At 40.0% G+C, this 13,648-nt stretch overlaps 1 protein-coding gene across 1 annotated transcript in view; it reads right to left on the bottom strand.

The window, feature by feature from the left end:
* Window positions 1–13,648, bottom strand: part of igdcc4 (immunoglobulin superfamily, DCC subclass, member 4) — a 58,975-nt gene that overhangs the window by 33,106 nt on the left and 12,221 nt on the right. The window contains exon 2 of the mRNA XM_065953030.1: window positions 4,717–5,031. Within this exon, the coding sequence (XP_065809102.1) occupies window positions 4,717–5,031 (315 nt within the window). The remainder of the gene's footprint in view (window positions 1–4,716; window positions 5,032–13,648) is intronic.

Genomic DNA, 13,648 nt, shown 5'->3' with positions numbered 1-13,648 from the left:
AATTTATGACCATCAATTTGAGGATAAACTCCTGCACGCATGAAGGCACACTCATTAACGGTCAACCAGTATATTGTCTACAGTCAAACAAATATCTTGGCAAAAATGATCAACTCAAATTTTATTTTGGAATGAATTGTGAAGCTGTGAGTGAAAAGGGGCACCAGCGTTTCTTTTGTCTGAGGAAATTGGGCCGTTTCCACATTGACAAAACCATGACGAGCCTTTTCTACTGTGCTTTTGCTGTCAACTTTGGAAACCTCTCTGTGAAGAACAGAAATTCACCAGATTGTGAGGCGGTCCAGTAAGCTGATCGGAGAGCAACAGCTCAGTCTAGAGACCTTGTACATCAGGCAGGTGGAGCAGATCACCCGCTCAATCTCACTCTCTGCATGGTGAGTTTCAGCTTCTTCTTAATGGACAAAGACTTTCAGTTCCAAAGTGCAGAACAAAGTGCTATAGGAACAGATTTGTCCCAGCAGCCATTATTGAGCAGAACAAGTCATAGGACATGAGTGTTTATCATGTTTTTTTGTAGCCGTGCATTTGCACAATTGATGTTTTATGAATTGTCTGTGCCTAACAAGTTTATGTGACTCTCAAGCAACCAAATGTACCGATGGGTACGAATAAAGTAACCTGAACCTGAATATAGAGTACACAGAATATATGTCTTCAGCATACGCTGTCCAGCAGGTGAATAACGGGGTTGTTGTGAAAGCGGCCTGCTTTGACATGCAGGAGGGCACGACTACCAGACAAGCTGCATTGAAAGGGAGCTATTTTCACTCAATCTGTTGAAGATGTGATTCTCTTCTTAGCTGAAAACAAATAGGCAGATTTACACTGTGACAAAATACCTGACGCTTTGTATCCATCTTTAAAGACTAAGATTAAAAAGAGAATGCACTCCTCTACCTCTGTCCTTTGCCAAGTAAGAGGAAAACCTCCAACCATAAGCAGCCTCTTTGTATGGAGGAGAGTGCACACTCTTTATGGTTATGACATCAGCTCTTTGACTAAAATGGGTTGTGAAAGCTGGTAGGAATTAGGAAATATTGACATTCACCTCAGCATCCTTATAATGAGAAAGGTTAATTGGTCTAATTAACGTTATATTGCAGCATCATCATTTACTCGTCGATGTATTTGTGAAATGTTATTTGCACACTGTACGACGCCTCTGGCATTTTGCCAAGAGAGGGGTGAGTAGGAGACTGAAATACTGGCTCTATTTACATTTTTAATCTGCATTTAAAATAAGAGCAGGTCTCGTTCAGCATGGCTCTCCCTCTCAGACACATTCACATGCTCTCAGACGAGGCCACATGCATCAAACTCTGCGAGCTGGACACTGAAGCAGGTGGGTTTTCTGTAATGTGTTTTCACAGATGTGATCTCTGCTGCTTTCTCCCTTCAGACTCATTTCTGCCGCTTAAGTCGCAGTAGGAAATGAGAATGTCCGCTCAATGTCAACATCGAGGCAGTTTCGACTTGGACCTCCTGCTCGCTGGTCACATCTATCTCATAGCCTCTCGCTGCTGATTTAATTCAGAAGCCACTCACAAATACATGAGTGGTGTATGCATGCGGGTGTAGACCCTCGCAAACTGAAGGTCGTTCTTAATGGTCTGTGAGGCTTTCTCTTTCACTATCACCACAAGCTCTATACTATTTTCCTCCCTCCCACCATTCATCCAGCCCCCCCACCCTAGCTCCTTATTGTCCCTCAAACAAGAGACCCTCATAAATAGGCATGTGTGACAGCTGACAAAAGCAGGGTCATCCACAAAGAATACTGTCTCATTTTACACAAAGCTAATGGCTTAATAAAGACTGCCACTTCACAGTGTGAGAGAAAGAGGCCCCCTTGGAAGGGCGATTAAAAAAAGCTACAGCCTTTCCTCTTGTCCCTCATACCCGCATCTTCATGTTCATTTCTTTTATTTTCGCCCACTCCTCCTTCACGCTGTGCCTTTTAACAGACTAGGAGTGTACCTGTTCCCAGGACACTTGTTAGCGCTCTGCCCGAGGATGAGTCTCTCCTGTGAGGCAGAGGAGAACCAAGTTCATCGTCATCCATGCAAGGAAAATTCCCTCGACAAATCTGACAGATCACTTGGTTCTGCAAGAGTGTGCATGCAAGCATACCCTACTAAATGCTTTCGATATATGAATGAATCAAACCATTCTCTCTTACATCACGATGATGCTGCAGCATTCATCTTCTTGCATTTTTAAGCATGTAGGACGCCCCAAAACATACAAACACTGATTGAAATTAAAGGTCAGGGCTGGCCATTTTATCTCGCATACACTTTTTGTTATATTCCTTAAAATGGTCTTTCTACTCCAATCATGTACTCTGAAAAAGGACCAAAAAGAGTCTTCACCCTTTCGCTGCTGTAACACTTTCAAAACTCCAAACCTAGCACTGTGAAGTCCGGATGGAAAGTCCCATTCAAATGCCTCTCTGGCAGCAAGGCGTACTCTACCCTTGCAGTGCACCAGCCTGCACTCAAAGGGCTTCACTGCCGCCAGAGGTATTCCACGTCTACTGGAGGACAGCAGAAAGCTCAGCTCAAATGATCACTGCCATGGTAACTTGTAACCGCTCACCCTGCTAAACAGGGTAAGAATAGACAGACAGAAGCAGAGAAGGCTGAGACGAGAAAGAGTTTAAATCAAGCAAGAGGACACACCAGAGTAAACATTTATAAAGCTTTTCAGCATGCAATAGCTGAGGGAGTTGAAGGGTCTCAAAAGTGACGCCATGGTTGCCATGTTTTGTTTGTTTTACTTTCAGTATGATCATGTTAGGTGTTTTCATACTGCTGAATTAGATATGAGGTGACGTAGTTGAATATATTTGAAAACGATGCGCTGAGGTTCTCTCTCTGCACTGTCATGGAGCACTTGTGATCCAGCAGTACTTGTGTGCTGGATGTGTGTAGGGGGCGTGGCGTTTGAAGGAGCCCTGAGGGGAGGGGGTGGGTTTTACAGCTGGGCTAGCGCCAGGAATCTGTTAACCGTTAATGACCGGCGTTAATTTTTTATGTAACATTTAACTTCTGTTAAATTTGGTTATTTTGTTACTTGAATTCTCTTTTGCCAACTCAAGTCAGCTGACCTCATTTGCTCCTGGCTCTCTGAAGAGACAAGAATGCTGGCCCTGCTGTTATCTCTTTTTTCAACTCACACATCTGTTTCATGTGTGCCACAGAGGGGAGAGAAAGTCCCGTTTCTACTCAAGCTCTCGTTGACTATAGTAGCCGAGGAACAGTGAATGGAAGGTCCTAATTGTTCAAATAAGGTGTCAACTGAAAGGTTGGAGTTCATGAACTTGTGGAAACTAGAGTAAAAAGCAGAAGTTTTGAATCTATCTGTACATCTTGATGGATGTAGGCTAATTTGTTTGGATTGATTGGACCGTGGGAAAGCTGAGCGATGCAGCAGGACCGTTTTTGTTGGAATATTAGGACCGGCAGAGTACAGTAGACCTTCAGACAGTAAGAAACATGAATCAGAAAGACTGGTTCGTTTTGTCCATGCTCTGACAAATGTGTAGATTGTGGCTGCTGTGTTGGTTTGATCTTAAAGTAGTTTACATGGTCCGAAGTAGGTTTTAACTTATGTTAAATATATTATTGGAATTAACTGATATTAAAGTTAACGTCTTTGTTAACCTGTTAACTGTTTACAGAGTTAAACTTTCAGGAAACTGTGCCCACCTGTGGTGGGCTTAGAAAGAGACCTGAGGAGATGTCCTTTTTAAAATCTCGCTAACTCTCCAGAACTACCAATCCTGCCTTTAGGTAGCTATTATATGCAGTACTTTTATAAATAATTTTTCCATTAGTATTCAGGAAGTAGAAGTTCCTAATAAATAAAATGATATTTCTTTGTCAGTATTGTTGTTGTTTTTGTTATTACTATTACATCAGAGTAACCTTATAAACAAGATATTTGTCTTTTGATCTTTGGGTAAACTATCTGTTATACTGAAAATTGTCCTTTACAAAAGCCCAAGATTAGATTTTTCTTCTTTTTTTTTTGGTGGTTTGTTTAGCCAAAAAATCCAGACACTATCAGCATCTTAAAGAGTATTTCTTTAAAGATGTGTTTGGGGGGTATTTTATGCCTTTAGGACAGTGAATAGAGTCAAAAATCTGGAAGAGAGAGAGTGGGGAATGACATGAGGTAAAGAAGCCACAGGTCGGATTCAAACCCTGGCTACTTGCTTTGAGGACTGTAACCTCTGTAAATGGGACGCGCGCACTAACCACTAGGCCACCAGTGCCCCTTAAAGATAATTTCTGTCTCTCGTGTTACCCCTTAATTTAAAAAATGTTCAACTGAGTTCAATCTTTTTTCTTCAAAACATCTCTGCTCATGAGAAATCCTTATTGAACTCTCCATCCATTTGTACATGAAAATCATTCGCATGGGGTGTCCATACCAGCAAGCATTAGGGGAAAGATACAGTACACTCCAGACTAATCTTCAGTCTATCAGGGCAGAACGGGAAGAAAGAATGAACCACTTATATTCACCCTATACTCAATTTAGCTCCCAGGTAACCTGGAGCCATACATATTCAGTGTGAAGCTTCGATTTGCATAAATCTTTGAATTTAAATAACCAAATTTTCTTGAAATCATACATAAGAGTGTAAGAGCCCTGCAACACTTGCAGAAGAATCTGCTGGACACCTACTTGCTAGGAGAACATTTATAGTCCTGCTGGTCAGGGCTCCAAGGGCATTGGCGCTCACACAGCTGTAGCCCCCCTCCACACCCCGGGTCGGCAGGCCATCCTCAGAGGTTGGCAGCAGCAAGAGAGATCCGTTAGCCAAATACTGCAGAGCGTCCCCCCCTTCTGTAGGCAGAGGCTTGCCATCCTGAAGCCATGTGACATTGAAAGGTGTGTCGCTGGCCCCAAGGTTGCAGTCCAGCAGGAGGGGCAAACCTGGCTCTAAAACTACATGGCTGGGCCCGGCCCCGCAGCTCAGCTCCACAGAATTAGGCTTTTCTGTGAGGGAAAGGGAAAAGGAAAGAAGAGTTAGTAAAATATGCCCAATATCTGCCACGGTCTAGGTAAAAATATGTTTCTTTTCATTCAAAGGCATCTAAATGTTCACTTCTACAGCTTTTTTTAAAATCAATGCAGAAACCTTTGTATTGCTCTGTGAACACCAGAATATTGAATTTAGTTATTTTTTTACTTCATGGAGTCGATTATCCACACATCTGCATCATTTGTCATTTTTTTGTCAACGGTATCAATTTAAGCATTTGGCAATTTGTCATTTCACAGCATAACTTCAATAAAATCAATATTGTAGGTGGCACAGATGAATAGGGGTAGCACATTCCAGACGCCGGGTGTTTTTGGGACAGAGAGGGGGCCAGAGGAGGAGCTCCGAAAATGAAATGCAGCATGAAGGGATTTGTGTGTCAACAGCAGGACATTACAGTTAGAGAGTGGGAGGGGGGTGAGAAGTTGATGAGCTGGTGTGACATGAGCTGAAGACAAGGGAGAAGCTCTTTTTTATTTTAATAGTTGAATAAGGCTTAATTGACAAAGTCAGACTGTACTAAAGTCAACATTCATTTTAACACATGGTATCAAACGACTCAAAAATGTCCCCCTACTGTGCTGTGCTCCCACATGCGTTCATTCTCTCTTGACTCGTAGGCTCCTCTGTATCCCTATCCTTTTTCCTGCATCTCCCTCTATCCCATTTTTCAACTCCAGGACAGTTTCGGTTCAGATTTGGTAACTTTACTAAATGTTGCTTAGTGCTCATGATGGATTAACGCTGGGTCTTTGTTGATAAAATAACAAAGAGTAAGGTCTTTTACCTGTTCTTTTGTAAAGTGTCTAGAGATAATAATTGTTATGAATTGGCGCTATACAAAAAAAGATTAAATGATTGATTGATTGACTTCTTCTACACCTCTATATAACTTAAGACACCTACACAGTTTGTATCTTTCCTTTTTGACATTTTTTCGCTCTCTGTTACAGTAATGCAGCACAGTTTGAATTCAAATCTTATATGGAAGAAAAGCATAAAATTAGAAAGGAACCCGAGAGAATCAGAGATGGGAGATAAAAGGAACAGAAAAATACAAATCTTGAGTGACATGATGGAAGTTAATTATCTTTAAGAAGTAGGCTGCATGGCAGCAGACAGAAAAACAATCATGATAAAAAGAGTGCAAAAGATGAGGTGAAGAGAAGCCATACTGTCAGTTGACTACATTACACTACATTACACTACCATGTGCACAGTCTATTGTTAATCATTTATTTTGTGCTTATTTCTTCATACATTATGCATCCATTTCTTTTGTATAATCTCTATCAGAGGATTCTGTTTTTTGCATGTGGAAAAAAGTTGCACACTTTTTCTCTTAGTGCCCCTTTGAAGTATAGAAGTATTTCATGCCTGAATTGAAAGGAGGTACATTTACATTCCACAGTTAGGTAGAGTAATTACAATGTGTTTATAGAATGTATATCTGTATCAGGCTCGTACTGCAGCTTATAATAAAGTAAATAAAACAGATGTTTTTTCTTGTAATTACTTGTCTTGAGCTTCATGTCAGTATATCTTAATTGTCAGGACAGTGAGGAGAGCACATAGAGAAAATACATCATGAAGAATACATCCCTTTGAAGAAAAACTAGTGTTTCCCTATATACTTACTGTATGTCCAATTGTATCATATCTATTCTTATACCTCCACTATAGGCTATCCAATACCCCCGCTGGGTTCTTGCTCCTCTTCATCTAAGCATTATGTTTGACACACTGCAGTCATTTTTCAGTCTCGACTCAAATTTGTTCTGATCAGCCTCCACAGTTTGCATGTAGAAATGCAGTGTGGAAAAGGTCATTGAAAGCCGCAAGAATAATTTCAATCCAACACTCTATTATTTCTTGCATTCTTGTCTTTATCGTAATCTTATTATAATTCTAATTCATTTACAGTACATCTATCTCTGGGTTTAACCCAAAACTGTAAAAATAGAAATAAATTTGTACTGGCCAAAAAACTTTAGAGAGCCTAATGGTATCAAGAGAGTTGTATAGTAGTGGCTCTCATAGGCCCTTTATCTATCAATGCTTTCACTTCTAGAAAGTTTAGTTAGTTAGTTGGTGGGATGGAAAAGATGTCTGTCTGTTTAAACCAAAGTTCATTCAACAGCTTCAATTTTTAATTGGAACATTTCCATTAAATGTAATACTATTTGATGAACACATTTTCTAAATATAACAGCTGTAACTGGATCCCTTCAACATTTTGCTTGGCAATGCAACTGAAATCCTTTGAACGCACTGAATGTCTTTTTCATAAAGTCATTACTGTACCTGAACAAGTGACATCATTAAAACTTCCTTTTTTAATTAATTTGACAGCCTCTTTACAAATTCAGCTTAGAAACACAATTTTCTGGCATAAGTACCAGGCGCACACACGCACAGGCACACACATTTCTTTTTCTTCTCTCTCTCCAGTGTTGGATTAATTAAGTTAATGGGAGACGGATTAAATGATCCTTGATTAAATGAGGCCTGACCCCCCACCACCACTTCCTGATGAAGAGGCTGGCTAATGCTGAGAAAGGCTGCACGTTGCTGTGCCACACACACACACACACACACCTGCTATAGAAAAAACATTCACGCACAAACATGCACCACATGAACTGAGACACATAGAGACACCCATGTAAAAACACCAAAACACACTATCATCTTGAAGGAAGTGAAACAGTCGCATACCAACACAAACTGACACAGATCACCTCTACAGCTCCTCTCTTCCTCTCTCCATTTGAACTAATTAGGTCTCATTATGTCATTAAAATGTTAGCAGCCACTTCCCAGCTCACTGCCAATGGTTTCACTTGGCAAGACATGGGGATCATTCTGCTTTAGGTACGCTCAAACAAACTGAAGTAGAAGTATGATGAGGTAAGAATGACACATGCTGTCAATATCTAGCCTAGAAAAGTCACTTTTTTCAGAACTATTTCATCTGGGAATAAAACACTTGATATCAGCATACAATCAAATGCCATAAACATCCACCTGTCCTGAAGTTTAGGCACACACACACTTGCGTTATATTCACATACTATCATGTGCCATACAAAACCATTACAGATGCGCACCCTTCACACAGAAACAGTCAGTGTGTCATGAGAACACTGTGTGTTGAAGAGGGGGGGAACTGTGAAGTGGCCATTTTGCCATTTTACTGTTGAAATGGGAGCTGCGGGAAAGGACAGGGTGCACTCTGGGATATAGTAGCGGCTGTGCGATCTCACTGAGCTGTGGTGAATGGATTGTGATGGCACTGTGCCAAGCTGTTCATAGCTTACTCTCAGTAGAGAGAGAGAGGCCAGAGGTTTACAAAAAGGGAGAGAAAAAGGTCCAGTAGACAACAGTAGACATTCAAACACACACATGCACACACACAGAAGCAAACATACTACACACCAATATCTCAGTTGCCCTTTAGCTTATTGCTAATAGTTTAAATAACTTTGCTGGGTTTAATTGATTTATAATAGGCAGTAACAGTTATTTGGACAATGTAAAAACACAAAGATAATATGATCCCCAGGATTTTATCTAATCAAAACCCATGTTTAGCTTTTGTTACTTAATAATACAAAGATAAAAAACTATCTAAGATTCACAATAAAATACACAAAAAATAAACAAAAGAGAAGCAAAAGCAGCTCAGATAGAGAAACTGACCCTCACTTAGAGGGAGAAAAAGAGAGAAAAGGCAAGGGAAATGGAGATACCATCAACACTAGTCCATTTCTGTTAATGGATCACCTATTCACAAAACATTTGGGAGAGAAGGAGAAAGAGGAGGAGCAGGAGGAGGAGCAGGAGGAGGAGAAGAGTGACCCTACAAAGAGAATATTTCACCCAGCTCAGCTTGTCAGCAGAGACTGGACACCCAATGACCCGGAGGCCACAGCTCATGTTTCTACAGACTCCAAAGAGGAGCTATACAATACCTCAGGCCGTTCAGGAACTACAGATAAGCACAAAGAGGTTCAGCTAAAAGAGTCTAAAAAAAGAGGGGTCACAGGATGGAGTGGATTTTCTTTTTCTCTGATGCTGATACCTCAGTCAAACATATGCTGCTGTTGGATGTTTTTAATGGAACTGTTCCTGAATCTGGGCTGCTTTTCTATGTTTACAGTATATAACACAGCAACAAACTTAATTAAAAATCAAAGTATTGGAGCGTCGATAGCCTAGTGGTTATGTCGCAAGCCCTATGTTCAGAAGCTATAGTCCTGGTAACAGCGGCCGTGGGTTCAAATCTGACTTTGGCACATTGCTGCATGTTATCCCCTAATCTCCTCTCCCAACATTTCCTGTCGCTCTCTATCAAAGTATTTGATTAACGTAAAACCTGGTATATACAACGCCATTGTTATGCCTTTTTTTAATCTAAAATTGGGCTGCATCCTATATACCAGTAAGACCAATATACCTGTTTACAATTCAAAGAGAGGAGTTTCATGGCATCATCATCTATCTAAGACTATGTCACAGACATGATTAGACATGAATGAAAATTCACCCCATTTATTGTGTATTGCAATAATACAAAAATTGCTGCTTCGCTGCACACATAGCGACGTGGACCAGGCTGGAAGCGCCACTTTTCAACAGCTTTTGTCCCTTATTAGGTCATAACCATGCATTCAAAAACATTGGCAAACTGTAGATGAAGTAAACCTTTTGAAATGATGGTTTGATTAAAACGACTCAAAAACAACAACTGACCAGCACGGTCATTCACAACTATCAACATTACTATAGATGTCTGTGCAGGTTCTCAGTCATCTAGGTCATGGTAACTGAAGCTTGACACAAAGGCAACTGGACTTGGCTCAAGATCTTGAAGACGTTGCATCTCTCCTCCGAAAGGCTTCTTTAGTTCTAAACTAACTGGTGGACGAAGCTAGAAATGTAAGCCTTTGTTGTTCATTAGAATACTAATGAACAATGATGACTCACATGAGAGTTGTTAGCTGACTCGTCTACCTAGTTTCGCTTAGAGTCGTTAACCTTCCAAGTGGTCTGTAAGTCTGTGGGGTCGCATCAAGTTCCAAGGTGGGACTGGGGCTTCAGTTATTTTGAGAGAGAATTTTTAAACAGCATTGAAAGTTGGAGAAAGCTCATGTCTCAGATCACAGTCTCTGTTAAGGGATGATTTTTCCACCTTAACATAGATGGCTTCTTTAACACCACTTCCCTGGCCAGGATGTGGACTTTATCATCTTCAAAGAAATGTCCACTAGAGAAGTTAGTAGTCTTAGTCCTTCCAGGACCCTTTAAGTTCACAAGAAGTATTTTGAGAAATCTATTCAGTAGATATATACCATATATATTTCCTATGGAGGACAGAACAACTGACTGACGAGAGCTAATCTGCTAGCATGGCTAACAACAGTAGAAGACATACTGTGGTCTCAAGTAAGCTGAGAGGGGTCACAGAGTTAAATGTGGTGCGGAACGTATGAGGTAAGAGACTGAAAGAAAGACAATGACAAAAGAAAGAGAGCCAGAATTAACGAATGAAATAGAGGACTGAACAGTACAGATAAGATTAGAGCAGAGTCGACTGAAAGAGAGCAGTGAAGTGTGATTACAGGTGCTTTTGTGAAGAGGGACCACTAAAGCACTCAAAAAGCAGTGATAACCAGATTGCCTTGTACCTCCTGCTAAATTGACACAGCGGCATAAGATAATTGCTACGAGTCCTGAATGATGTTAGCAATATTCTATTGCACATGTAGGTACTACTTGTCTCAGCAAAACAGGGTTGTTGTAAGACATCACAACACAATGAAAGGTAAATGCAGGCAGGGACAGATGGTCTGAAAGTATGAGAAACCGCCCATGTGGGTGTTTATGTATCATGTAGGTCTGGATACCACAAACTGACATGCATCAATAAAAACAGGGTGAAAAATAGCACTGGCACTTACACTTTCTTGTGGAGAGTAAATGAATACTGTGAAGACACAGCTGTGATAACCTGAGAAGAAGGCAACTAGCAACAATCCCTGCAGGAGATGGAAGCTCTTAAGTTTGGGTCTGCAGGTGGAAATATATGTGCAATCATACATATTTGTGCTTTTATTCAGGAGGCTTCATCTACTGTGTGGTTCTCCATGTTCAATATTTTTTAACTATTGTCTAGACAAATTATATCCTATATTAATAGGATCAGACTATTTATGTTTGTGGTAACTTATAACACAATGTGAAGGTGTAGTAGTATAGAGAAACAAAATGCATTTATTATCATTTTATCTGAGTGAATTCATGTATTTGAATTGAAGTTTTTTTTAATTTGTATCAGAATCTATGCAAATTCAACTGAGCCCCTTAAGGGACATAACAGGCAACGATTTTCTAGGGTCCCCAGAAACTTTTTCTGAGATCTTGTTATACTCTTTATACTCGTTTTTTAAAGATCTTGCAAAAGCTTTCATTCAAGTGACTTCTTACTTTAGTTCACAGGCATATAGTGAAACATGCATCAACAATGGAAGAAGGCACACACTCAGAGAGAGATTAATTGTATTTCTTTTTGAGATGGCCCTCAAACGAGCATTTTGTGCAAGGGGGGCCTTGCTGCTAAGGGAATTCTTGTATGACTTGTTGGAAAGAAAGACAGACTCAGCCTTCCTGGGTCAATAACTCATCAGTAAACAAAACCAACACCAGTTTTCAATCAAAGTATTCTAGACAAAGAGCTACAACCAGATTTCCATCAGTACAAGTCATTCTCTATACTGGACAACAAACATTGACCGCTACGTATAGCCGGATGGCCGGCTGAGACTCTATGGAGAGGGACGTCTAAAAATGTAAACATCACACATATATTAAGCTATAAAAATAACTTTACTGATTCCATCTTCAACAAAGATTCAGAGGCTAAAGACAAATGGACAAATAAACATGTATATTCATATTTAACAATAAATAATCCACAAAAATGTTGTCCTAAACACTTCAACCCACACTTCATTTATTCATGATGTAGCCTTTGAACAGTATTGTAGCATGCTTTTCAGTACTACACTTAGTGGAGAGCCCCTTCCTCGAGCCTTGGCTGACTAGACAGAGGCCAATGTAAGCTGACCTAGCTTGCTTCCTACCTTACAGTGGTTGGAAAGAGGTGTTGGTTTTGTAAAAGTTATGTTCGGCTGTTGAGTAACTGACTAGGGAAGGCTGCAAAAACTATTGCAAAATTTTGCTACAGATTCTCCAAAAGAATTCCCCTCCACGTCCCTTCAAGGGCTACGTAAAATTCAAAAGGAGATGCAAAAGTTCAAAACAAATGCGAAACAAACAAACAGCAAAAGCCAAAACAACTACAATAACATCAAAAGAACTGCAAATCCATAAACGCTGCAAATCCAGTCTTATACAGAAGTGTTCCAGGCCTGTAGGGGCGCTAAATTAAACAATGTATTATTACAGAGAGATTGAAGGATACAGGCAGTCAACTTATTGCTTGGATGGGAAAATGGCATAGTTTTACAACAGAGAGTAATATTAATAACGTGATGTTCTCATAATGCACTGTGGGCATAGAAAACTCTTCAAAAAGAGCTAAAAATGAAATACACTGATACCACACTACAATTATAAATGCATCATAAAGAAAGTGGTGACAGAGGCATGTCTTTTTTTTTCATGGAAGGCAACTTGAATCTTGAACACCTTTTTTAATGTGATTTTATTAATCCCCATATAGGTTATTGTTGTTCTTTTTATTTTTTGTTGGGATTTAACTATATTGTGTTCTATTGTCTTTGTATGCGTTTGTGATTGTGTTAGACTGCTACCTTGACCAGGTCTCTCTAAGTAAAAATACAGCAACTTGGAGAAAATAAGTGCTGTTTTTTCTGTTTCAACATTTTCTGACACCCTTGCTGCCAGACATCACTTTTTTTTTTCTTTTTTTTTTACAGTAATGTCTGTTTTTTTCCTTTTTCTATTTAAGTGTAAAACACTGCCAGGAGTCTGAAACCTTTCCCATCTTCAACCTACTTTGTTACTTTTTAATATCGCTGATGGGAAATGAAAACTCTGTTTACGAGTAAAGCAGTGCTCCTCACAGAGGGCGCAACATTTCCCTGTATACAAAGCGAGGCTGTGAGTCACTCAACAATGTGAACAGCTGCTGTGTCAGGTGTTAACCGTTCCAGCTGTGTTTCCTCCCATGACCATACAGCAGGGCTCTTTTCACAGCCTGTCATCCTAATCACAGACACATACTTTCACTCACTGTCAGAACGATGACACCACAAATCAAAGATTCCAGTCAGACCTTGGGCATGAGTCAACTGAGGTTAAGAGAAAACATTTTTCCACTCTAATTACTTCTCTGATGTAAATTGTTTCAGCATCTTTTGAGTTTTGTTGCTGCTCTGGACCACAGCCTTCGGATCGAGAGGCATGTTGTTCTTTATTTGGACTTCAATGTTATCTAATGACCACCCTAAATCAGATTATTGACAAAAAGAAGATATTTAGAGAAAATCTAGAGAAAATGTATTATATTATATTAGGATAAGC

The sequence above is a fragment of the Labrus bergylta genome, chromosome 3, assembly GCF_963930695.1.
Source record: "Labrus bergylta chromosome 3, fLabBer1.1, whole genome shotgun sequence".
Classification (NCBI taxonomy): Eukaryota; Metazoa; Chordata; class Actinopteri; order Labriformes; family Labridae; genus Labrus; species Labrus bergylta.
This window is presented reverse-complemented; position numbering and strand designations above follow the sequence as displayed.